The sequence below is a fragment of the Takifugu flavidus genome, chromosome 11, assembly GCF_003711565.1.
Source record: "Takifugu flavidus isolate HTHZ2018 chromosome 11, ASM371156v2, whole genome shotgun sequence".
NCBI classification, from domain to species: Eukaryota; Metazoa; Chordata; class Actinopteri; order Tetraodontiformes; family Tetraodontidae; genus Takifugu; species Takifugu flavidus.
In genome coordinates, this window is record NC_079530.1 from 446,544 (window position 1) to 472,694 (window position 26,151).

Genomic DNA, 26,151 nt, shown 5'->3' on the forward strand with positions numbered 1-26,151 from the left:
AATCAAGAAAATAATGAAGAAGAAAGAAAGATAAAGACAATAATAATAACAACTAGAAAGCACTCGGAGAGCGCAGACCTCCGCCAAGCGCAACAATTCCTGGCATATTGTGATTTCCACCATAAATATTAGTCCCACATATACTTTGACTACATATTTAGATTTCTTGACCATAAAAACATACCGTTAGCCACTGGAATCATAATATATGTCTTAGTTCAATAGTTATTCACGAAAAAAATTCACGCTTTGAAACAATTTTACCTTGTCCGGCGCGAGCGCCTCAGCGGCGGCTACGAGGCGCGTTCACGAACTCTCCTTCAGCGTGAGGTTTCAGCTTCGTGGCTATTAATTCACTCACCACAAAACTTGCACGCGTAATATTCTCTCTGTCAGTACATGGTCGTGTGAAAGCTGCTTGTTGAGCCTCCAAACTCCGGCGAAGAGCGTTAATTTTATCCAAACTCATCTGTCCTTTCAACTCATCGAGTTTAGCGTGTTTCGCTAGGCATTTTTTGTCCGTGTCAATCAGTCCAGCCCACTACGTACATCACATGCTGTGTACACTGACCCTGACCTTGACTCGGACATAACATAACCGTCTGTTTTATCTCAGAAAACGTGAAAATATTTCCTCTTGTTACGAAAGAAATTTCAGGATACGAAAGGCAAAAATACGCTACCGCTGCTACTCGCAGCTCGCGGAGTTTAGCGAACGGTCCCACTTTATAAGTGCACATATAAAATATAAAAATCTTATTGCGTTGCGGGCCGGTAGAAATGGTCTCGTAGGCCGTATACGGCCGGAGGCCGGGGGTTCCCCACCCCTGGTCTAAAAGAACACAACGTCAACCAAGAAACGAAAAGCAACAAACACTAAAAAGGTAAATATAAATTGATACAATTTACACACTGTTAAGAGTCTAAAATTTAGGCAAAAGCTCCGTGGTCGCCTCGGCGGCACCACGACGTCTCAGCGCCGTTTCTCCGAGCCCAGGGGGGCGAGGGGAGAGGGAGAGAGAACAGGAGAGAATCCCGAATCAAAGGACGGAGCCAAAGCAGCAGTGGGTCCAGTAAGCGAGATAGTCCGTGCCGACTGTGTTTGGTGGCGCCACCACTCCGTGAAGGGTTCCCGCTGGGGCAACGCGACCCACTGACGCCAGGCGGCAGCCACCTGCAGCAAGAAAAACCCATTAACATTTATCAACCGAGTGGGGGAGTCAGTGACGCGCATTGCTGCGCCTTACCTGCCCAGTGCAACTAGCGTGCACGCGCCCTCACGGCAAAGCGTTCTAGGCGGAAGGATGGCGGGAGGAAGCACCGACCTTCCTGGCGCTGCCAGACAGCATGCTCGCGCTGTGAACCAGTTTCTATTGGTCGAACCGCCCAGTTCAGCCGCAACCCCGCCGTACCGTCGAAGGGGGAAAACAACTAAAGCCAGCTGGAGGCAGTGCCTTATATAAACCTGTTCTCCCCACCCACCAATTAAGGCACTACCGCCATATGGCACCTGTCCGGAGGGCAGGCCACGCCCTGGCCACATATAGATCAAAAAGTTGACCCAGTTTGATTCCGCACCCAAAAACGAACATCTGTCAGACGAACTCCAGTTGTTTCCCAGTATTTCAGTTCAAACGTGGACCAAATTGTTCTGAAGAGAGGCGCTGTGCTGGATATGACGCGATCAAAACACGAACACGTGACGTGTAGAGGAAGAAGAAGCGAAAGTGAAAGTTCTCAACTTCGGGCTCCATCCTGAGTGACCGAGCCCTGATGGAAAACCTCTAATATTCAGGTAGCACTTGGTTCTTTCACTGCTGTCGTCTCGAATCAATGTTCCGCTGCGAGATGCGGCTTAATAAGCTGCGTGTGCGCAATGAGCGTGCGCGTGTTTCGGACGCACATTGCGGCTGGTCGACGGGAATGTTGTGACGGATGATCAAACTTTGTAGCGTGTTTCCTCTAACTGCGTTTTCCGCTAACCCTGAGCCAACATTTTAGAGGTTGAGGAAGCACATTTTAATACTCACAATAAGTCGACAATATTATTTGCAGTTAGTGGAAAAATCCACGGAAAGAGGGACACAAACGCGACAGTTTTAGCCTCCTCTCTTTGTCCCTCCACCAGGGGACAATCAATCCTTTATTTAAAAAAGGAGAGTATGGAAAGAGGGAGAGATCAAGGCATTCCATTTGATTGTTTTAACAACTGGTCTTTGTGGAATATGAATTTGTTATTATGGATTTATGAAATGTGTTCTGTTTTGAATGAAGCAGTCCAGAAAACTAAACCCATGGTGTTTTGATATTTTTGGTCCTGTACATGTGGTCAGATCAGATTAGTCTGAGCAGAATTGGGTGTTTTTTTGCCCTTTGCTGTGTGTCATCTATTCTATTCAGCATGTTGGGTTGCTTGACTTCTGTTGGGTCGTGTCAACTTGATCATCACTTCTGAGATATTGACACACCTTTTTCCTGAGGCTGGCTCCAATGCTGCCAACACACCTGGCCATGGATATGGTGGGACTTCTGTGATGAGTGGGGTCAGAGGTGGTGGACAAGCTCTGCTCCAAAACAAGCTTGCTAGATATGTTTGGGATCTCCTCCGCCACAACCACCAGCTGCAACTAGTAGCTGTGCACGCCATGCAGAGTTTTGACCTCTAGGTCAGGCTACAAATGTTTTTTCCAGCACCATCATGTGTTGGTGAGAAACATGATGCGCCTGATCAAAAAAAGCTGCTTGTAATCTGACAGACGAGCCATGATGAGATGTCAAGGTGCGTTGTTGAAAATGAAGATCCTCTTCTTGGAATCCTGTCTGAGATGACAGAAGATGATGCTGCATTTGACCCACTTTGATGATGTGATGACGTATTTCTGTTTAGTTTTGAATGCATTCTCATCTTATTTGTTGAATTTAATGTTGAGAACTGACATCTTCAAAGAATTTAGGTTTTCTCGTAAACCATAACCAGATAAAAAATGATTTCATTTGTATTTGTGTGCGTCCGTCTAATGCCACCGCACCTTCTGAAACACCCAGGAGAAACATTTTTTCCACAACTATTTTATATTTAACATGGTGTAAACTTTTAAGATGTCCCAAAACTTTTTTCCAATATATATGTGGCCTGTATGATGTACAGGGTGACATCATATAATAGATTTTGATGTGAATGAGCCGACAATACGTCATTGGACAGACCTCTGCTTGTCTTCATGCTGAGAATCATGTTCTTTAATCTTCTTTTCTGTGTCAGCAGACTGTTCCTGCTTAACCGTTTAGACTCACATTTAAAAATGAGCGAATGTGTGATGGAAGAGGAAGAGAGAGCAGAGTCCACAGTGCCCAGCTGTGTGTCCATGAAGAGTGACCAGTCCATAGGGCACCCTGAAAACTTGGTATTGGACCTCAAGGCTCACCTTTAAAGTAAGGTTTTCTGAACCACATAACTCTGCCTTAGAACATTTCACAACCATACAAAACATCATTTTGTAGGTATTAGCCTCCACTATCGTGAAAAATGAAATTCATCAGCTCTTTAAAATGAAACGGTGCACAGTCCTTTCACCATGTTGGCCTGTGGAAAACCAGTGTTGTGGGCCCGATGGACCAGCGTCCCCGTCGTTGCCGGACCACCGTTGGCCACCAGTTGGGTTTTGGGATCAAAGTGGGGGCGTTTCCTGTATCCGGTTCTCCTCACGGATCCATGACTACAACATGTTGCTGCAAGTGCAGAGACGTTTGCTCTGGAAAGAACTTTAGAGCACATTCAGTGCTGCAGGATGAGGGGCTGGAAAAGGTGCCAGTTCTTTTCTCACTGCAGGGAACAGTTAAAAAAAGCAGCTTAAACTCTGAAAACATGAAAATTATACAGATACATCATTGATTTATTGATTCAGTTGTTATCCAGAATGGATTAGAAATGTTCCTGTTTGATAAAAATGCAGTGAATTGGGATTATTTAACTCCAACCTCTACAGATTATTTACCTTCATCACAGTCTCATCACTATTTCTGATGTTTCCTCAGGATGGACGAGGACAGAGCAGAGTCCACAGTGCCCAGCTGTGTGTCCCTGAAGAGTGACCGGTCCAAAGATGATATAATAGACTTCAGAGTTCAGAGGAAATGTAAGAAAACTAAAGTGTGATGATGTGTTTGTGTGGCAGCTGTTAGTCACATTAACAGCAGCAGGTTGTGAGTTTATTATTGGAGATGTTTAACACTTAAACCTCAGACAGTCATATAGTTACAGACTTAATGTGAATATTGTTGATTAGAAACAAGAATCAGGTTTAAACTGAAAGATGAATTCAGACATAAATGCTGGAACAATATTGAGTCTTGATCAGGTTCTTTCATCCTATAAATCAAAGGACTAATAGAGATGTGTTTCATAGTGAGAGGGGGGAGCACATCCTATCAAACTGGGACCAGGCAGCTCCACCAGGAGAGTCCTCTTGTTCACAATCTGGAAGCAGATCTGGAGATGCTGAAATGAAGCCCAAACAAAGTAAAACTGTTCAATATGAGATTGAACTTGTGATGTCATGAATTTGTAGTTGTGTTGATGATTTATTATAGATGGAAATCATTGGTTTACTTATGTTCAGGGAGTGATCTGCAGGAGGTGATAGAAGGTCATAAGATGAGTCTGAAGAGAAGATGTGAACATGTGACTGAAGGAACTAATGAAGCAGGAAGTGGAACCCTGCTGAACAAGATCTACACTGAGCTCTACATCACTGAGGGACAAAGTGAGGAGGTGGACACACAACATGAGGTGAGACAGCTTGAGAGAACCTCCAAGAAGAACCTCCAGGACACTCCAATCAAGTGCCAGGACATCTTCAAAGTCTTATCTGAGCAACAGAGACACATCAGAGTGGTTCTGACCAACCGGTGTCGCCGGCGTTGGAAAAACCTTCTCAGTGCAGAAGTTCAGTCTGGACTGGGCAGAAGGTTTGGAGAACCAAGACATCAGTCTGGTGCTTCTGCTCTCATGAGGGAGCTGAACTTGATCAGAGATGAGCAGCACAGTCTTCTCTCACTGCTTCATGTTTTCCATCCAACATTACAGAAGATCAGAGCAGAAGATCTGACTGTCTGGAAACTTCTGTTCATCTTTGATGGCCTGGATGAAAGCAGATTTTCACTGGGTTTCAACAAGCATCAGGTCATCTCTGATGTCACACAAGTATCGTCCGTTGGCGTGCTCCTGGTGAACCTCATCCAGGGGAACCTGCTTCCCTCAGCTCTCATCTGGATCACCTCCAGACCTGCAGCAGCCCATCAGATTCCTCCCTCGTGTGTTGACAGGATCACAGAAGTACGAGGCTTCACTGACTCCCAGAAGGAGGAGTACTTCAGGAGGAGGTTCAGTGATGAAGATCTGTCCAAGAGAATCATCTCACACATCAAGGCCTCCAGGAGCCTCCACATCATGTGTCTGATCCCAGTGTTCTGCTGGATCACTGCTATAGTTCTGGAGGACATGATGACCAGAGACCAGAGAGGAGAGCTGCCCAAAACCCTGACTGACCTCTACTCACACTTCCTGATGGTTCAGATAAAGAGGAAGAAGCAGAAGTATGGAGGAAAGCAGAGACCAGAGGAACTGACTAAGGCTGATAAAGAACTCCTTCTGAAGTTGGGTCGGCTGGCGTTTGAACATCTGGAGAAAGGAAACATCATGTTCTACTCAGAAGACCTGGAGCGATGTGGACTGGACGTCTCCGAGGTGTCGGTGTACTCAGGAGTTTGTACAGAGATCTTCAAGAGAGAGAGTGTGATCTTCCAGAAATCAGTCTACTGCTTTGTTCATCTGAGCATTCAGGAGTTTCTGGCTGCCGTCTACATGTTCCACCGTTACACCAGGAAAGACACAGTGGTTATAAATAAGTTCCTAAAATATTTGAAACCAATCCTCTTTTCCTGGTTTACTGGGTTGTTCACAAATAACGATCCAACACATCTCTGGATGACTTCCTCAGGAGAGCACTAAGGAAATCTCTCAAAAGTGAAAATGGCCACCTGGACTTGTTTGTTCGCTTCCTTCATGGTCTCTCTCTGGAGTCCAATCAGAGGATCTTGGGTGGACTGTTGGATCAGAGGAACAGCCACCCAGAAACCATCCAGAAGGTCCTCAACAACCTGAAGGAGCTGAACAGTGATGAAATCTCCCCAGACAGAAGCATCAACATCTTCCACTGTCTGATGGAGATGAAGGATCAGTCAGTCCATCAGGAGATCCAAGAGTTCCTGAAGTCAGAGAAGAAATCAGAGAGGGAACTGTCAGAGATCCACTGTTCAGCTCTGGCCTACCTGCTGCAGATGTCAGAGGAGGTTCTGGATGAGCTGAACCTGCGGCAGTACAACACCTCAGTGGAGGGACGACGTCGCCTGATTCCAGCTGTGAGGAACTGCAGGAAGGTCAAGTAAGTAAAGATTTTTGGGGCCGGACATCGGCGTTTAAATCAAGCGAGTGGATCATGTCAGGTAGCAATACCCCCTCCAGTGGTCATTCCTTCAATTCTTTATCTCCATTGCAGCGTCCATAAATTAAAAACAACAACAATTCATCCAGAAATGTTCAACACTGGCTGGATATAAGTTCAAAGGTCAATCCAGACAAACCAACATAAGGCAGGAATAATAGGAGCCACAAGTTAACTGACTATCATGAAATTACTGTCATGTCATTAAATCAACTTTTGTTTGTTTGTATACATCGTATTCAAACGACAGAAAAACACATTTTAACTAATGACACGTGACTATTTTGCTTCATTTGTTCAACGTAAAAACAGCCGGCCTCGTTGGTTTAAATGGGTGTTTTAGGTCTTTGTGGCGGTTCCGTTTGGAGCCTTTATGTGACCCACAAAGTTGTTTGACCCTTTCCACACCCGTTAGGTGGCAACTTCATCACTAGCAACAAAAGGTGCAGTGAAAATGATTTGAAGGGAAACAGGCAGATATAACAGAAGCTGAGGGCAATCGATGCAACCAGAGACACTGATGTCATCGATCGGATCGCTGAATTAAGACTTGACGCACCATCGTACAAATTGGATGAAATGCAAAATATCCAAAGAGCCGATAGACAGATAAAAAGATGCACGTTTCTTTAAACCATTTGCTATAATCATTTTAAATATTGAGTAATTATGAGCTGTTCTAAAATAAGACAAATGTTGAGAATAATTCAGTTGCATTTCAGATCTGATGGTCGTTCAAACTGTTGCTCTACGGTGTTGAATTTAGCTTTTCCAGGAAATGAGCTACATTTGTGTTGAGGTAGATTCTCAGATAAGTTGATGAGAAATCCCAAAGTTTGACTCACTATTTTTGTTTCATACACAACAGACTGTCTGGTAGTTTTCTTTCAAAGAGTCATTGGGAAGTTGTGGCCTCAGCAATGACGTCAAACCCTTCTCATCTACGGGAGCTGAGCTTAAGCTGGAACCAAAGCCTGACAGATGCTGGAGTAAAGTTACTGTCTTCTGCAATGATGCATCCAAACTGCAGACTGGAGACGCTCAGGTCAGGAGGCCTCTGTTGCTCTTTTCTAAATTTCTTTACATTTTCTGCTTTTCTCTTCATTTTCAGATTTAGAAATGTGTTTTTATTTGCCCCATTTATTCCTTTTCCAGGCTGAGTTACTGCTGGTTATCAGAGATCAGCTGTGACTCTCTGGCCTCGGCGCTGAGGTCCAATCCCTCCCATCTGAGGGTTCTGGACCTGAGTTGGAACCAGCTGAAGGATCCAGCAGTGAAGCTGCTCTGTGGTTTTCTCCAGGATCCTCTCTGTAGATGAGAGACTCTCAGGTCAGTCAGAGATGATCCAGTACTTTCCCAGGTGTAACTAGTTAGACAATAACTGTTTACATGTTTGATCTTTGTTATAAACGTAGTGTTACAGTTCTCAGAAAAAAGACCACACAGGACAGATTTGCAGTATTAAATTGGTTGTGGAAATCTGTCCCATGTGAGGATGGTCATCAATGACTAGAAAGGAAGTATCAGTTGTAGATTTGTCTTGTTTTATTTTAGGCTGGCCACAAAACCGCCCAAACATTCAGACCAATCAAAAATGGTTCTTCCTGTCTTTTAAAGATCAGAAGGAAAACTAGAAACCCCAAAAAGAAAGCTGCTGCAGTGTGCCATGCCCCTTCTCTCCTGAGAAAAGCCATCCCAAAAAGAGAAAAGCCCAAGTGTGAAGTGAGCACCCTGTTAAACCTTGGTACCGAAAGCCTGCAGTCATTCTCATCTTAGGTGGCTTCATTCCAGCCAGAAGCCCAAACCTGCCTCCCTCTTAAAGGGGCAGCAGGTCAGTCCAACCACAGAAACCTTCATGAAGATCTGAAGCTTTCAGCATCCACAATTGTTGCACCTCACTTCCATTGGAGTCCAAATCAGAAGTCAACAAGTTGATTCTCCACCGATTCTACACAATGCAACCATTTTAAAAAGGTTTCCATCCATAAGTTTTCACACATTTTTAGATAAATCTGTTTGTTCATCGCCTCCTTCTGTTGTAATGGTCATTAAAGAAAATGACCTTATTGGAGTTTTTCTCCTCACAAATATGACTTTCTATGAACGATGCAATAAATGCAGCTGCAATCTAAGACAATATGGAAGTATGTGTATATAATAGTAGTGGAAGTAGCTCATAAAATAATACATTTGCTCTTCTCATCGAATCTTTCTGTGTTATTAAAGAAAAACCTGCTCTTAGTCAACAACATCTAAGACATCAGCCAAAAATCCTAATTTTCTATAATCTAATATAAAACAGTAGAGAAGACTCTTCCTGCAGAGACACTGGTGGCAGGAATGCAGAAGTATCACCTGCTCAACTTGGAAGGTGGAGCAGAAACCACCAGCTGAGAAGGTCCTCAGCCAGAGGAAGTGGTGGAGAACCATGAAACTTGCTAAGCTCCACCTCAGCTCCAGAGACGGGCTGAGCTGGAGCTGTGGCACCAGGTATCGCCCAGAAGAGCCTCCAACAAACAAGCTCTTCTCTTGGGAGGAGAGGGCTTTGAATCTCAGCTCAGTGTGCTTGTCTCTAGTAGGTGGCAGCTGCACCTTTTCCTGAGCTCCTTGTTGATGCCCTGAGGGGAATTGATGCTCCTGCAATGTTTTCTGGCAGCATTGAGCTTGCAGTGGGGCAATCAAACACACTGTGGGGGGGCTCTCTTTCCTTCTCATCTGGAGAACAAGTGACACCAGCTGCCAATCATTGTTGGAGAAATGTGCAGTCAGGGGAACGATGCGTCCAGACTATAGCCACCCTTCCAGCATCCAGCAGTGTCTAAAACCTTTGATTTGGTTTCACCAGAGAGTGTAGGGATTGCAGGGTCGCTGCAGCATCGCCCACAAGCTGTCAGGAGTGGGTCGCTTTGTCCCAACTCCTGACAAGAGTTGAGTGCTATTGAGAAATGTGGTCTCACAAACTTGGAAGGTATTTTGACCCACACACACTTTACATACGCTGTAGATCTTGTCCACCGCCCTGAAAGAACCCAAAATAGGAACATACGGCAGATAAGCCGGTGCAGGACCAGAGGTTTGTTGCTTGTAAGCTGTGTTTTGCTCTGGTACATGTTGATTTTTATTTGTCTTCTCTCAAAATAATTGTTATTTTAGCCTATGGCGCTGCAGTTTATCAGAGACCAGCTGTGATTCTGTGGCCTCAGCTCTGAAGTCCAACCTCTCCCATCTGAGGGTTCTGGACCTGAGTTGGAACCACCTGCAGGATCCAGGAGTGAAGCGGCTCTGTTCTGGACTGGAGAGTCCAAACTGTAAACTGGAGAGGCTCAGGTCAGTCTTCATTTTTCTACCTATATACCAGCTGCTAAGATGGTGAAGTGAGGCTGTTCTCAACACTGCTGTGATGCACCACATTAAAAAAATTCCTTGTAATATCGTGAATTCAGGTCTGACCCAACTAAGAACTAACGTAGGTTTAGTACTGACGCAGATAACATGCAGACCTGCACCGTATAACCTCATCCTGCATTTTTCAGATTGCTTTACTGCAGTTTATCAGAGATCAGCTGTGGCTCTCTGGCCTCGGCGCTGAGGTCCAATCCCTCCCATCTCAGAGAACTGGACCTGAGTCAGAACCAGCTGCAGGATTCAGGAGTGAAGCTGCTCTGTGGTTTTCTCCACTTTCCAAACTGCCGACTGGAAACTCTGGGGTAAACACCATTCTCAAAAATGTCCATTATTCCATCCGAGGGTCCTCACACTTTCTGAGTGTGTGTGTTGTGCCCAGTTCCTTCAGGAGGGAGGGCCACACGGGGACCACTTATTCATGATAAATTGATTTAAGGACAATGAAAAAGCCGACAGATGGTAACCAAAATTAGACAAAACTAGGTGAGGGTGCCTGGTAGACACCAGCCAACGAGGAGGGAGATGGTGAGGGAGACAGGAAGTCATCTAAGACAGGTTGTGCCTTTAAAGATGAGCCACAGGTGAGATGGATCTCCATGATGAGATGGGAGGGAAAGAGGTGGGAGAACCTGGGAAGAGTGAGGGCCAGAACAATATAGATTCTCCTTTGGAACAGTGCAAACCTGAGAGGTTGGAATTGTGGTAATTACATATTACTATCATTTTTTAACCTGTAACTAAATTAAATATTTACAGATCATGCCTTTGATTAACCTTTCAGATTAATACTGGTTTCACTTATAACCTTATAAAAGTTTCCCTTCTTTATTTAGATTAAAGAACTGCAGGTTATCAGAGATCAGCTGTGACTCTCTGGCCTCGGCGCTGAGGTCCAATCCCTCCCATCTCAGAGAACTGGACCTGAGTCAGAACCGGCTGAAGGATTCAGGAGTGAAGCTGCTGTCTGATCTCGTAGAGAATCCACACTATGGGCTGGAGACATTGAGACATGGCTGGATGTAGCCAGTCAACTCCCGCTCATCTGCTGCATCACTCACTGACCACTGGTGAAGAGCATCTGTGGAAACATCTGCCGTCTACTCCCTCCATAGATGAAGAATTCAGTTTTTAAAAAGCGCTGGTGGACTTTCAGGAGATCAGTCAATGGTCGACGAAGCAGAAGCAGCTTCGCCTTGAAGGGCAGATGAGGAGGTTGGCGCTCCGGATTATAGGGCGCGGGCATGGTAAAACATACCGCTACCATAGCTTAAAACATGCATGCTAGCGCGTATTTAGCAATTTTGCAAAAGCCGGCAAGTCGAACAACGACAACAATGTTTCCAAAACTAAAATTTTTGTATTTTTTGTATTTTGTTATTAAGCCCCGGAGGGCTGAAGCAGGACCGCTGTTAAAAATGTATCAGTCCGCGCTTCCAGTTCTGGTGCAACGTCCAGTTCTAAATGTATGAATCCGCGTATTGACATTTCAACGTCCCATCAGTAAAGGGAGAGATTTGGATATAGTCCCCCTGAGGTGGTGTTTTTAGAGCAGTTCTTAACAACTTTCTCTTTGCCTGATAAGAGGTCCAAACATTATTTCACTTCCCTATAAAATACTCTAAAATTGCCATTCAAGATCAGATCCCACCAGGTATAATTCATCCTCTAAATTTTCACAATTTCTTATTCTGTCAGGCTGTTTTTAAACCTTTGGCAACATAAAATAAAGTACTCAACTGGTATTATGTCAGGCTGGTTTACATCCCATTAAAGAAGCCAGCAGAAATAAAGCACAACAGTTACACAGACTACGCACAATAATATAGAGGATATAAAAAACAGTGCTGAGATGGGTTTGTGTCACTTTAGTAAAATCAAAGCATTTTTCTTTATGTGCCAGCAATGAACACAATCTAAGAAGTCTTTGACACTAAACATATGGAGCTCCTATAGAACAAACTAAAGATTTGTTGTTATTAAGATAAAGAAATGCAACATTTCCCCCAGAGAAACGATGGCGATGGAAAAAGCCCTGGCTGTGTGTGTGCATCACAGCAGGCGTGGGTTCTCCTCTCTGGAGTCATGCGGGGCTCCTTTGAAGGGCAGATGAGGAGGTTGGTTACAGATTCCCCTCAGAAAGATGATTACGGTGCCAAAGGTCATCACCGGGGTAACCAGGAAGAGGCAGAGTGGGTCTACTGTACGAGCGATGCCGCTCCAGTTATCCTTCTCCTGTCAGGACCAGACATTTACGCCACTTTTGATCTTTTTAAATCAGACTTTGGGTTGAGGACTCTGTTTGAACCCTCTGAGCTCATTGTAGTCGTTCTTGTTGCGCATGTGTTTAATGATGTAGTGGCTCCATCCACAGCCGGCTTGATCTCTGCGTACAGCTGATGGCTCCTCCCTCTTCTTGTGGTTTCACAGCTCCACACAGACACCAAAGCTCAGAACTCAAATGAAGCTACTGATGCTTCTATATCTCATGTGTTTAAATGTTTCTGGAAACGTCCTGGCAGCGTGTGTGACTCGGGTCACCAGTCCGTGTCTCCCAGACTGTTTCTCAAACATCAGCTCACTGCGGGACTTCACACTGTCGTACTCCTCAGCCGAGGCAATGGAGCCCACTGAGCTGGATCGCCGCGGTAACGCTCCATCCCAGTACGGCTCTGCCTCAGCAGGGCGGGACATGGGCAAGATGAGGGGTAATCGCTGGAGGAAGAGCTGGCAGAAAAAGAAAACAGGATTTGGAACACTGATACTGATGTGTGTATGTGTGTGTGTTATAGTGGGAAAACCACATGTTCATATATCCTCTTTCATATGTTATTGAGTCACATGTTCATATATCATCTTTCATATGTTATTAAGTCATATGTTCATATATCCTCTTTCATGTTATTAAGTCACATGTTCATATATCCTCTTTCGTATGTTATTAAGTCATAGGTTCATATATCCTCTTTCATATGTTCTTAAGTCATAGGTTCATATATCCTCTTTCATATGTTATTAAGTCACATGTTCATAAATCCTCTTTCATACGTTATTAAGTCACATGTTCATATATCCTCTTTCGTATGCCTCAGCAGGGCGGGACATGCGCAAGATGCGGGGTAATCGCTGGAGGAAGAGCCGGCAGAAAAAGAAAACAGGATTTGGAACACTGATACTGATGTGTGTGTGTGTGTGTGTTATAGTGGAAAAACACATGTTCATATATCCTCTTTCATATGTTATTAAGTCATATGTTCATATATCCTCTTTCATATGTTATTAACTCACATGTTCATATATCCTCTTTCATATGTTATTAACTCACATGTTCATATATCCTCTTTCATATGTTATTGAGTCACATGTTCATATATCCTCTTTCATATGTTATTAAGTCACATGTTCATATATCATCTTTCATATGTTATTAAGTCACATGTTCATATATCCTCTTTCATATGTTATTAAGTCACATGTTCATATATCCTCTTTCATACGTTATTAAGTCACATGTTCATATATCCTCTTTCGTATGTTATTAAGTCATATGTTCATATATCCTCTTTCATACGTTATTAAGTCACATGTTCATATATCCTCTTTCGTATGTTATTAAGTCATATGTTCATATATCCTCTTTCATATGTTATTAAGTCACATGTTCATATATCCTCTTTCATATGTTATTAAGTCACATGTTCATATATCCTCTTTCATATGTTATTAAGTCATATGTTCATATATCTCTTTCATATGTTATTAACTCACATGTTCATATATCCTCTTTCATATGTTATTGAGTCACATGTTCATATATCCTCTTTCATATGTTATTCAGTCACATGTTCAAATATCCTCTTTCATATGTTTTTAAGGCATAGGTTCATATATCCTCTTTCATATGTTATTCAGTCACATGTTCAAATATCCTCTTTCATACGTTATTAAGTCACATGTTCATATATCCTCTTTCATGTGTTATTAATTAATAGGTTCATATATCCTCTTTCATATGTTATACCTGCCCCTGCTCCACTCTACCTGCCCCTGCTCAAGGTGGACAACCAGCAACACAGTTCCATGTGTTTGCTTCTACATGTCTGACTTATTACACTGCGCACACACACCACACACACACACACACACGGATGATGGAAGGACAGGCAGGCAGGCAGACCCAGCGTGGTCTGTGCCTGCAGTGAACCGACGGTAGAGCGGAGCGGAAGCGGCACCCACCGACCCACCGACCGTGTCACCCACCGACCCACCGACCGTGTCACCCACCGACAACAGTCAGCAACATGTTGTCCAGCAGCAGCGCCACGAAGACGATGAAGAGGATGAGTTTCCGCGACTGTCGCTCCTCGCGCAGCCACCTCAGCAGGCTCAGCTGCCACAGCGCGTCCAGCTTCCCCATCGAAACACGCAAGAGTGACCAGTGGACCTGCGGGGAGATGCGGGGAGAGGGTCCTCCTCCTGCAGCTGCTAAGTTGTCCAGAAAGTGCGGGGCTGTGACGGCGGCGGCGGCGGAGGAGGAGGAGGAGCAGGAGGTGTAACCCCAGCAGAGCCTGTCCTCCTGAGGGGAGCCGCTGCTGACGTCTGATCGTCACACAAAACACATAAAACACCTCCTCGGGAAACACGTGTCACACGCACGACGCACGGGCGCGTGTTGGTGAACACACCTGAACCTGAGAACATTAAATTCCACCTGTGGCAGCAGCAGGAGCACACAGGAGCATCACGTCTCCATCGCGCTTCATGACATTATTCGACTTTTCCAGCGGGATTCCTCGGAAGATCCGCCCGGCGTGTCTGAGGCAGCAGCGCCGCCTGCTGGTCAAGATCGTGTGTGACTGATCGGTCCAACATATCGGATAGAAGATAAAGTTGAGATAAAATATCTGATTTGCAGCGTCAGGCCTGGTCGAGACCCGCCCTCTGGCTCTTACGTTCACGTTCAAGTCTGTGTTTGCGTTTGTTAATGTGCGTGTTCAACACGGTTTCTTCATCAAGCGCGCACGTGAGATAAGATAAGATAAGATAAAACTTTATTGATCCCGCATCGGGGAGATTCACGCATGTACGCGGGATGAAAACATCTCAACGTTTCCCAGTAAAATGTAGTAAATATTGTAAATATTGGTGTCAGGAAAACAGGGCAGCTGATGCCGAACCACGTGACCAGGCGTCAGGAGCGCCGCTTCAAACCCACTGACGCCCAGCAGGAGCATCAACCGACCGAACCTCCTGAGCAGCAGGTGGACTGTCAAGTTTGGGTCAGCACCCTTCCGGGGGGAGTTTGGGTCAGCACCCTTCCGGGGGGAGTTTGGGTCAGCACCCTTCTGGGGGGAGTTTGGGTCAGCACCCTTCCGGGGGGAGTTGGTTCAGCACCCTTCTCCCCTGGATCAACACATCCACCTCTCTGTTCTGACTGACACCCGCGTGGAAGAACGGAACACAAACTGGAACTGAAGAGACTATTGAAGGAAAGGAAAGGAAAGGAAAGGAAAGGAAAGGAAAGGAAAGGGAAGGGAAGGGAAGGGAAGGAAACCCGCTATTCCCCCCCGAGCTGAGAGCGTTCTCCTTTGAGAGTCTTTCAACCCTTTGAGCTGGTTAAGCTGGTTTTCTTGGTATTAACTTGTTGGTATAGTTTAATTGTCACAGCCCCATTCCCCCAGTTCCCTCCTGTCCCGGTACCTTTCCACTGCCCTGCTCACACCGCACCCTCTGATCACACACCTGCCCTCAGTCACTGATCACACACCTGCCCTCCCTCATCAATCAGCTCACCTACCAGTGTGTATATTCTCCAGCCTCACACTCACTCAGTGCCAGATTGTTCTTCTGCGTTCATGTGAGACTTTCCAGCGTTACCGACCCTGCCTGTCTTCGTTCTGCCTGCCTTGCCTGTTCCCCGGACAACCTACCTGCTTTCTGCCCCTGACTACGACTTCTGCCTCAGCGTCTCTGGTTCCTGTCTGCTCACCTGGTTTTGACTTCGCTGCTGCTCGTCCCACTCCCCGAGCCTGCGACTCCTAGACTTTGTGTGGGCCCAGAGCCTGAAGAACGGACTATTTCCTGTGTTTCCTGGTCTGCCTGAGTTCCTGTTTGCCCGTGTGTTAATAAAAGGCATTACTACGGTCCAGCTTTCCAGAGTGCTGCATTTGGGTCCAAACTGCACCCGTCACGCTCCCTTCCCCTGCTCAACTCTCCCTGCCCCTGCTCCACTCTCCCTGCCCCTGCTCCACGCTACCTGCCCCTGCTCCACGCTACCTGCCCCTGCTCCACTCCACCTGCCCCTGCTCCACTCTCCCTGACCCTGCTCCACTCCACTTGCCCTTGCTCCACTCCGCCTGCCCCTGCTCCACTCCCCCTGCCCCTGCTCCACTCCCCCTGCCCCTGCTCCACTCCCCCTGCCCCTGCTCCACTCCACCTGCCCCTGCTCCACTTCACCTGCCCCTGCTCCACTCTCCCTGCCCCTGCTCCACTCTCCCTGCCCCTGCGCCACTCTCCCTGCCCCTGCTCCACTCCCCCTGCCCCTGCTCCACTCTCCCTGCCCCTGCTCCACTCTACCTGCCCCTGCTCCACTCTCCCTGCCCCTGCTCCACTCTCCCTGCCCCTGCTCCTCTCTCCCTGCCCCTGCTCCTCTCTACCTGCCCCTGCTCCACTCTCCCTGCCCCACTCTCCCTGCCCCTGCTCCACTCTCCCTGCCCCTGCTCCACTCTCCCTGCCCCTGCTCCACTCCACCTCCCCTGATCCACTCTACCCTTCCCTGCTCCACTCCACCTGCCCCTGCTCCACTCCACCTGCCCCTGCTCCACTCTACCCGCCCCTGCTCCACTCTACCCTTCCCTGCTCCACTCCACCTGCCCCTGCTCCACTCTCCCTGCCCCTGCTCCACTCCACCTGCCCCTGCTCCACTCCACCTGCCCCTGCTCCACTCTACCCGCCCCTGCTCCACTCTACCCTTCCCTGCTCCACTCCACCTGCCCCTGCTCCACTCTCCCTGCCCCTGCTCCACTCTCCCTGCCCCTGCTCCACTCCGCCTGCCCCTGCTCCACTCTCCCTGCCCCTGCTCCACTCCGCCTGCCCCTGCTCCACTCTCCCTGCCCCTGCTCCACTCTCCCTGCCCCTGCTCCACTCCCCCTGCCCCTGCTCCACTCCGCCTGCCCCTGCTCCACTCCGCCTGCCCCTGCTCCACTCTCCCTGCCCCTGCTCCACTCCGCCTGCCCCTGCTCCACTCTCCCTGCCCCTGCTCCACTCTCCCTGCCCCTGCTCCACTCTCCCTGCCCCTGCTCCACTCTCCCCCTGCCCCTGCTCCACTCTCCCTGCCCCTGCTCCACTCTCCCTGCCCCTGCTCCACTCCACCTGCCCCTGCTCCACTCTCCCTGCCCCTGCTCCACTCCACCTGCCCCTGCTCCACTCTCCCTGGTGGTTGGTGGTGGGAGCGTTGATCTCTCCCAGTTAACGTGGAGCCATGGCGTTAAGATGGGGGCCAGGTCTCTGTCCACCGTGGAGGAGGTGGCCCTGGCTGTGGGGGGGCGATCGGACATGGGTCCGTGATGAACGGGGCCGTGGTGTTCGTGGAGAAGGTGGAGCAGGTGAACCACCCACGGACAGGCCGTAGGTCATGACCAGGTCCAGGGGACCCACCTACAGACAGGCCGTAGGTCATGACCAGGTCCAGGGGACCCACCTACGGACAGGCCATAGGTTATGACCAGGTCCAGGGGACCCACCCACGGACAGGCCGTAGGTTATGACCAGGTCCAGGGGACCCACCTACAGACAGGCCGTAGGTTATGACCAGGTCCAGGGGACCCACCTACAGACAGGCCGTAGGTTATGACCAGGTCCAGGGGACCCACCTACAGACAGGCCATAGGTTATGACCAGGTCCAGGGGACCCACCTACAGACAGGCCATAGGTCATGACCAGGTCCAGGGGACCCACCTACAGACAGGCCATAGGTTATGACCAGGTCCAGGGTGCCCTCTGCTGTGGGTCGGCTGCGTGACATGTTGTTTAAAATCCAAACTGTGAAGGAGGTTTAAACATTCTCTGGACACTGGGTCCGAGGCGTTGTTGATGTGTAGATTAAAATCACCAGTTATTAAAATCCTGTTGTATTCAGCATAAATGATTGATAAAAATTCTGAGAATTGGCTGATAAAAGAGGTGGAGTATTGGGGAGGTCTGTAAACTGTTATGCCTGAAATAGGAGGGCTGCTAAAAACAAAGGCATGATGCTCAAATGATGGAAACGTATTAAAAGAGACCTCGCGTGAAGACATTTGGGTCCTTGTTATTGAAGTGGTTCCACCTCCTTTCCTCCCCCCCCCCCCCTCAAGCCTCTGTGAGGACAGCAGGTGCATCAGAGCCACGTCTCAGTGAGGAGAATACCATCGAGGTTTCTGTCTAAAATTAAGTCGTTTACTATAACAGATGTGTTTAAAAGAGAGCGCACGTTCAGCACGGCATCTTTATGTCCGTGCTGAACGTGCGCTCATCCTGTCTTTTTATGGGAACAATAAAAGCACTGTTGCATCTGGGAACAGTCCTGGGATTCTGTCCGTATGAAATGATGGTGTCAATGGAGTGAATGAGCTGAGATGTTGATGGCAGACATGGGAGTAGTGGTGGAGGGGCATGTATGGGGCAGCGTGGGGGGGTGAGCGTAGATGTGAGGGAGTGGGGGGCAGAGTGGTGGCGTGCATGTGCTTTAACCAATAGTCAGGAGGTGGATGTAGTGCAGGAACGGACAGTCAGGTCAGTGTTCACAGATAGAAGCCGGGACCCCTCATGGTTTGGGTGGAGGCCGTCCCGTTTAAAAAGATGGGGTCTATTTAAAAAGGCAGCAAACTTGTCAACGAAGGGGCTACTGTTGCCCAAGCAGCACCCCTTCAGCCACAGGGGCGGCTGGTGATGACGTCACCGTAGCGAGGTGGGGGAAGCGGGCCCGAGATAATGAGCCGCTTCCCCGTGTCCAGCAGACGGTCCACCAGGGAGATGAAGTCCTGCTTCAGAACCTCCGACTGCTGGAATTTGAGGTCGTTGATGCCGGCCTCCAGAACCAGCGTGGAGGCCGAGGGGTGCTGTGCACTCAGCTGCAGGGCCGAGGATGTAACCTCCGCAACACGGGGGGCACCGGGGTGACAGAAGGTCCGGCCGTCGTGCACCGCCACGTGCCTGACCACCTACAGTGATGGCCGCCTATGTCTCAGAAAGGAGTTGACTAGAGGAGTGTGGGTCTCCTTTTGTCCTACAATATTGCACTGGTGCTGAGTGACAGGCAGCAGTAGAGTATTTTAGTTTCTCACACATACTGGAGGCCAGATGCACCGCAGGTGATCAAATACACACCATTACTAATGTGGGGCCACCCCGTAGCTTCTCCCTCAAAAACCTTATTGACCTGGCTCCGTATCCACTCTGTCTGCAGAAATCCCTGCAGCTTCTGGGCCTTGCAGCACAGAGAGGCTTGACCAACAGGTCTTGGAACATTTGATATTTTTCTGGAGGCCGCAATGATTCGACAGTCAGAGAAGCTGGAGTGGATGCTCAAGGCTTTTAGACCCTTTAATAATGTCGCTGGACGGAAGTATGTGGTCACCAGGGGAATCATGGAGGAGAAACAGATAGTCCCGGTCTCAAGGAGCTCCTTAAGGGCCTTTCTCCAGAAGGAGCATGAGTGCCCTCTAGTGGAGAGGGCCCAGAAAAATGTCCTGGTGGCCTCCATGAAGTCTCCCTGGTGAATGCAGATTCTGTGAAATCTTGATAACTGTGACTTCAGCAGACCTTAAAAACATGTTGGGGGGGGGGTTAGGGTTAGGGGAATGAGAGCTGTACTCCCAGTCTCTCACTACACAGACCACCGTCAGTGTAGCTTTGTATGAGAGATGAGGCGAGGCACCAAGGCCATAATCAGCTCTGGATGGACTGGTTCACGCTTGGACTGAGTCAAGATTTGATAGCTTGACTGATTCTTACAGTTTTTGATCAAACCCCCATCTGCTGATTCCAGGAGATCTTTAAAGGATCTCAGAGCTTCAGATTTATGAAGCCTGCTCCGCCCCCGGCAGCGCTGATGAAACCATTTCATTCCTTCACAAAAGCAGAACATGAAGCTCCAGAAAAGGTTTTGTATCAAGTTTCCAGCAGAACGAGGACAAGTGGGTAAAAGCGCCACTTTAAAGCCTCCAGGCCTCAGAAAACATCCACCTTTAGGATGCCTGACTTTAGAGGATCGTCGGTTCGCTCCGAGCACAAGAACAAACATGTTTAACCTCAGTCCAAGAACATCTGACCTGAAATGATCAGAAACCTTCAGCGTAAAAAGATGGTGGAGAGAAAGCTGCTGGGAGGTTCTCAGAAGAGAAGTGGCATTAAAGCCAGCTGGAAGAGTCCAGCCTGCTTCCTGCTCCTCCAAACAGGCGTCTCCACACCAACACTGAGGAACACGGGCTTCTGTTCTTCCTTCTTCTCTTCTGACTATTGTGTGTTGATGAATGCAGCATCCACTCACTGCCCCCCCCCTCCCCCCCTCATTTACACTGCTCCTGGTCTCACAATGCTCCTCAGACAGATGCAACCAGAGACACTGATGCCGTCAGACAATAAACCTGAGTGTTTTTGTGTCCGGTTATTAACATGTTCCATGCTTTTCCTTCTGCAACTTTTTAGTATTTTTTAGATCCTCCTGTAATAAAGAACTAAAGGCTGACTGTTGTCACGTGACCCGTCTCCGTCTGTGTCCGATGATGGAACCTGCCTGGAACATCTGGTCCACAGAAAAAGCAAAACAGCTCACAGAACTGGCCCAGTTTAGACCCCAAAATGACAATAAATAATGAAAATGTGTGACACAGTAGAACAATGGACGAACTTTCTATTGGTCATTGACAGTTTCACTCATCGTCATCAGAATTCATCAAAAATATTCAAACCAACAAACTACACACAGAACCGCAGAGTTTAGAGCTTAAAGGGAGCGACAGGTGAAGATTTAAAGCTCAACGCAGCTGAAGAAGTTCCAAAAAGGAGAAATATCATGTGGTGCTTTACCGCCACCGGTGGACACGCGTGGAACTGCAGACAATAGTTAAACGCGCTCCGACACATTCTGACCTCTGCTGCTCCTCCTGGACTCCAGGGCTGCAGAAATATGCTGCTTTTACAAGTCTTTCAAATCTGTCAAGCATCATAAATCTTATTTATTTAGCTTGGTTGAATAATGGTGGAGAATGGTGTCCGAGAAGCGTCTTTATTTTAAAGTGAACAAGAACAGTTCGGTCCGCGTTCACAGAGGCGGAGAGAGACCTCGAGAGAGTCCAAAACAAGTCCGCGAGGAAAACTCTCAAAAGTAGTCAAGCCACAGAAGTCAGGGTTTGGGGATGAGGACGAAAACACTCCGCTGCTGGCAGACGGGAGTTCTGTCCTTAAATCTAACGGGAGATTGAAGAGAGACCGCAGGTGCGTGTGTCTGCGGGGCCACTGTGGCTGATGAGCGGCTCCTCCACGCCCCCTGCAGGTAGACACCTGCAACAACGGTCCCAGAAACTGGGAACCCAACAAACCAGTTTTTCAAAGTATTCCTTTCAGACTAAGCAGGAAGACTGAAGTCTGACAAGGTGAGTGGAAACGAAGAGCATTATTGAAAAGAACTGACATTTGTGTTTGGAGATAAAATCAAGATTTGATTCAACTAGACATATTTAGTATTAGCACAAAACATCATTATACATTATAAATGAATGGGTCTTATTTAACTTTCTTATAGTCTGGCTTTAGTTATAGTTGAATAGTCTTTCTAAGTGAAGTTTAGTTTATGTTTCTGCTCTTTGCTACTGATCCTAAAAGAACTTTAAACCCTCCCAGAACGCTTTAATGGTAGTAATATATACGCCATGAAGCTGTTGATTAGGTTTTAAAAGTTAAAGTGAAAGTATTCTGTTCAGACGAAGCAGGAAGAGCGACAAGGTGAGTGTAAAGTGAGTATCGTGCTGTTAACGTTGTTAGAGAGTCTTAACAGGTATTAACAACATTTTAAAACTTTTTTGTGACAGGTGAAACGCTCTTAGAGTTATTAGAGCTGTTCAACAGTCCAGGTCACAGCTGGATATTTTGGTATTACCTGTCAAACAACATCTAATCGTGGGCAAGTTAGCATCTCTCAGCCGGACCAATTTAAGACAATAAACTAAATAACTAAATCCACACAGGATCACAGGACACCAACAGGATTTTGGTTCATGTTGCACGTTTTCTCACAGTGGTTTATTGTTCTATGTTGTGGAACCACTGTGAAAGAAATGCAGGAGTGGGTGTCATTTCTTTCATCTATTTTAAATAGAGCAGTGATCTTTGAGGACTTGGATCATAGAAATAATTGAAGAGGGGAACAAAGGAGGGAAGTTAAAAAGTCCTGACTAGTATGTTTATGCAGCACCAGATAATTTAGTGGCTGAGCTGAAGACAGTCCTTTCACCATGTTGGCCTGTGGAAAACCAGTGTTGTCGGCCCGATGGACCAGCGTCCCCGTCGTTGCCGGACCACCGTTGGCCACCAGTTGGGTTTTGGGATCAAAGTGGGGGCGTTTCCTGTATCCGGTTCTCCTCACGGATCCATGACTACAACATGTTGCTGCAAGTGCAGAGACGTTTGCTCTGGAAAGAACTTTAGAGCACATTCAGTGCTGCAGGATGAGGGGCTGGAAAAGGTGCCAGTTCTTTTCTCACTGCAGGGAACAGCTAAAAAAAGCAGCTTAAACTCTGAAAACATGAAAATTATACAGAGACATCATTGATTTATTGATTCAGTTGTTATTCAGAATGGATTAGAAATGTTCCTGTTTGATAAAAATGCAGTGAATTGGGATTATTGAACTACAACCTCTACAGATTATCTACCTTCATCACAGTCTCATCACGATTTCTGATGTTTCCTCAGGATGGACGAGGACAGAGCAGAGTCCACAGTGCCCAGCTGTGTGTCCCTGAAGAGTGACCACTCCAAACATAAACTAATATACTTCAGAAGTTCAGAGGAAATGTAAGAAAACTAAAGCGTGATGATGTGTTTGTGTGGCAGCTGTTAGTCACATTAACAGCAGCAGGTTGTGAGTTTATTATTGGAGATGTTTAACACTTAAACCTCAGACAGTCATATAGTTACAGACTTAATGTGAATATTGTTGATTAGAAACAAGAATCAGGTTTAAACTGAAAGATGAATTCAGACATAAATGCTGGAACAATATTGAGTCTTGATCAGGTTCTTTCATCCTATAAATCAAAGGACTAATAGAGATGTGTTTCATAGTGAGAGGGGGGAGCACATCCTATCAAACTGGGACCAGTCAGCTCCACCAGGAGAGTCCTCTTGTTCACAATCTGGAAGCAGCTCTGGAGATGCTGAAATGAAGCCCAAACAAAGTAAAACTGTTCAATATGAGATTTAATTTGTGATGTCATGAATTTGGAGTTGTGTTGATGATTTATTATAGATGGAAATCATTGGTTTACTTATGTTCAGGAAGTGATCTGCAGGAGGTGATAGAAGGTCATAAGATGAGTCTGAAGAGAAGATGTGAACATGTGACTGAAGGAACTCATGAAGCAGGAAGTGGAACCCTGCTGAACACGATCTACACTGAGCTCTACATCACTGAGGGACAAAGTGAGGAGGTGGACACACAACATGAGGTGAGACAGCTTGAGAGAACCTCCCAGAAGAACATCCAGGACACTCCAATCAAGTGCCAGGACATCTTCAAAGTCTTATCTGAGCAACAGAGACACATCAGAGTGGTTCTGACCAACGGTGTCGCCGGCGTTGGAAAAACCTTCTCAGTGCAGAAGTTCAGTCTGGACTGGGCAGAAGGTTTGGAGAACCAAGACATCAGCCTGGTGCTTCCGCTCTCATGGAGGGAGCTGAACTTGATCAGAGATGAGCAGCACAGTCTTCTCTCACTGCTTCATGTTTTCCATCCAACATTACAGAAGATCAGAGCAGAAGATCTGACTGTCTGGAAACTTCTGTTCATCTTTGATGGCCTGGATGAAAGCAGATTTTCACTGGGTTTCAACAAGCATCAGCTCATCTCTGATGTCACACAAGTATCGTCCGTTGGCGTGCTCCTGGTGAACCTCATCCAGGGGAACCTGCTTCCTTCAGCTCTCATCTGGATCACCTCCAGACCTGCAGCAGCCTATCAGATTCCTCCCTCGTGTGTTGACAGGATCACAGAAGTACGAGGCTTCACTGACTCCCAGAAGGAGGAGTACTTCAGGAGGAGGTTCAGTGATGAAGATCTGTCCAAGAGAATCATCTCACACATCAAGGCCTCCAGGAGCCTCCACATCATGTGTCTGATCCCAGTTTTCTGCTGGATCACTGCTATAGTTCTGGAGGACATGATGACCAGAGACCAGAGAGGAGAGCTGCCCCAAACCCTGACTGACCTCTACTCACACTTCCTGAGGGTTCAGATAAAGAGGAAGAAGCAGAAGTATGGAGGAAAGCAGAGACCAGAGGAACTGACTGAGGCTGACAAAGAACTCCTTCTGAAGTTGGGTCGGCTGGCGTTTGAACATCTGGAGAAAGGAAACATCATGTTCTACTCAGAAGACCTGGAGCAATGTGGACTGGACGTCTCCGAGGTGTCGGTGTACTCAGGAGTTTGTACAGAGATCTTCAAGAGAGAGAGTGTGATCTTCCAGAAATCAGTCTACTGCTTTGTTCATCTGAGTGTTCAGGAGTTTCTGGCTGCCGTCTTCATGTTCCACTGTTACACCATCAATAAAAGGATTATTGAGTCTTTCCCAAAATATTTGAAACCAAAGGACTTTTTCCGGTTTGCTGGGTTGTATAATTACGATCCAGCCACATCTCTTGATGACTTCCTCAGGAGAGAACTAATGAAATCTCTTGAAAGTGAAAATGGCCACCTGGACTTGTTTGTTCGCTTCCTTCATGGTCTCTCTCTGGAGTCCAATCAGAGGATCTTGGGTGGATTGTTGGATCAGACAGAGAACCACCCAGAAACCATCCAGAAGGTCCTCAACAACCTGAAGGAGGTGAACAGTGATGAAGTCTCCCCAGAGAGAAGCATCAACATCTTCCACTGTCTGATGGAGATGAAGGATCAGTCAGTCCATCAGGAGATCCAAGAGTTCCTGAAGTCAGGGGAGATATCAGAGAGGAGACTGTCAGTGATCCACTGTTCAGCTCTGGCCTACCTGCTGCAGATGTCAGAGGAGGTTCTGGATGAGCTGAACCTACAGCTGTACATCACCTCAGTGGAGGGACGACGTCGCCTGATTCCAGCTGTGAGGAACTGCAGGAAGGCCGAGTAAGTAAAGATTTTTGGGGCCGGACATCGGCGTTTAAATCAAGCGAGTGGATCATGTCAGGTAGCAATACCCCCTCCAGTGGTCATTCCTTCAATTCTTTATCTCCATTGCAGCGTCCATAAATTAAAAACAACAACAATTCATCCAGAAATGTTCAACACTGGCTGGATATAAGTTCAAAGGTCAATCCAGACAAACCAACATAAGGCAGGAATAATAGGAGCCACAAGTTAACTGACTATCATGAAATTACTGTCATGTCATTAAATAACTTTTGTTTGTTTGTATACATCGTATTCTAACGACAGAAAAACACATTTTAACTAATGACACGTGACTATTTTGCTTCATTTGTTCAACGTAAAAACAGCCGGCCTCGTTGGTTTAAATGGGTGTTTTAGGTCTTTGTGGCGGTTCCGTTTGGAGCCTTTATGTGACCCACAAAGTTGTTTGAGCCTTTCCACACCCGTTAGGTGGCAACTTCATCACTAGCAACAAAAGGTGCAGTGAAAATGATTTGAAGGGAAACAGGCAGATAGAACAGAAGCTGAGGGCAATCGATGCAACCAGAGACTCTGATGTCATCGATCGGATCGCTGAATTAAGACTTGACGCACCATCGTACAAATTGGATGAAATGCAAAATATCCAAAGAGCCGATAGACAGATAAAGAGATGCACGTTTCTTTAAACCATTTGCTACAATCATTTTAAATATTGAGTAATTATGAGCTGTTCTAAAATAAGACAAATGTTGAGAATAATTCAGTTGCATTTCAGATCTGATGGTCGTTCAAACTGTTGCTCTACGGTGTTGAATTAGCTTTTCCAGGAAATGAGCTACATTTGTGTTGAGGTAGATTCTCAGATAAGTTGATGAGAAATCCCA

General features: G+C 46.9%; 1 protein-coding gene and 1 long non-coding RNA gene across 2 annotated transcripts in view; both read left to right on the forward strand.

The window, feature by feature from the left end:
• The window catches only part of LOC130533400 (NACHT, LRR and PYD domains-containing protein 12-like), a 119,165-nt gene that overhangs the window by 58,461 nt on the left and 34,553 nt on the right, over positions 1-26,151 (forward strand). Inside the window, exons 2-4 of the mRNA XM_057046758.1 lie at positions 22,858-22,959; positions 23,230-23,342; positions 23,443-25,261. Of these exons, the coding sequence (XP_056902738.1) occupies positions 22,859-22,959; positions 23,230-23,342; positions 23,443-25,261 (2,033 nt within the window). The 5' untranslated portion in view covers position 22,858. The remainder of the gene's footprint in view (positions 1-22,857; positions 22,960-23,229; positions 23,343-23,442; positions 25,262-26,151) is intronic.
• Positions 1,652-4,122, forward strand: LOC130533414 (uncharacterized). Its single transcript, XR_008952573.1, has 3 exons — positions 1,652-1,795; positions 3,266-3,432; positions 4,036-4,122. It is a non-coding gene; the product is annotated as an uncharacterized LOC130533414 (long non-coding RNA).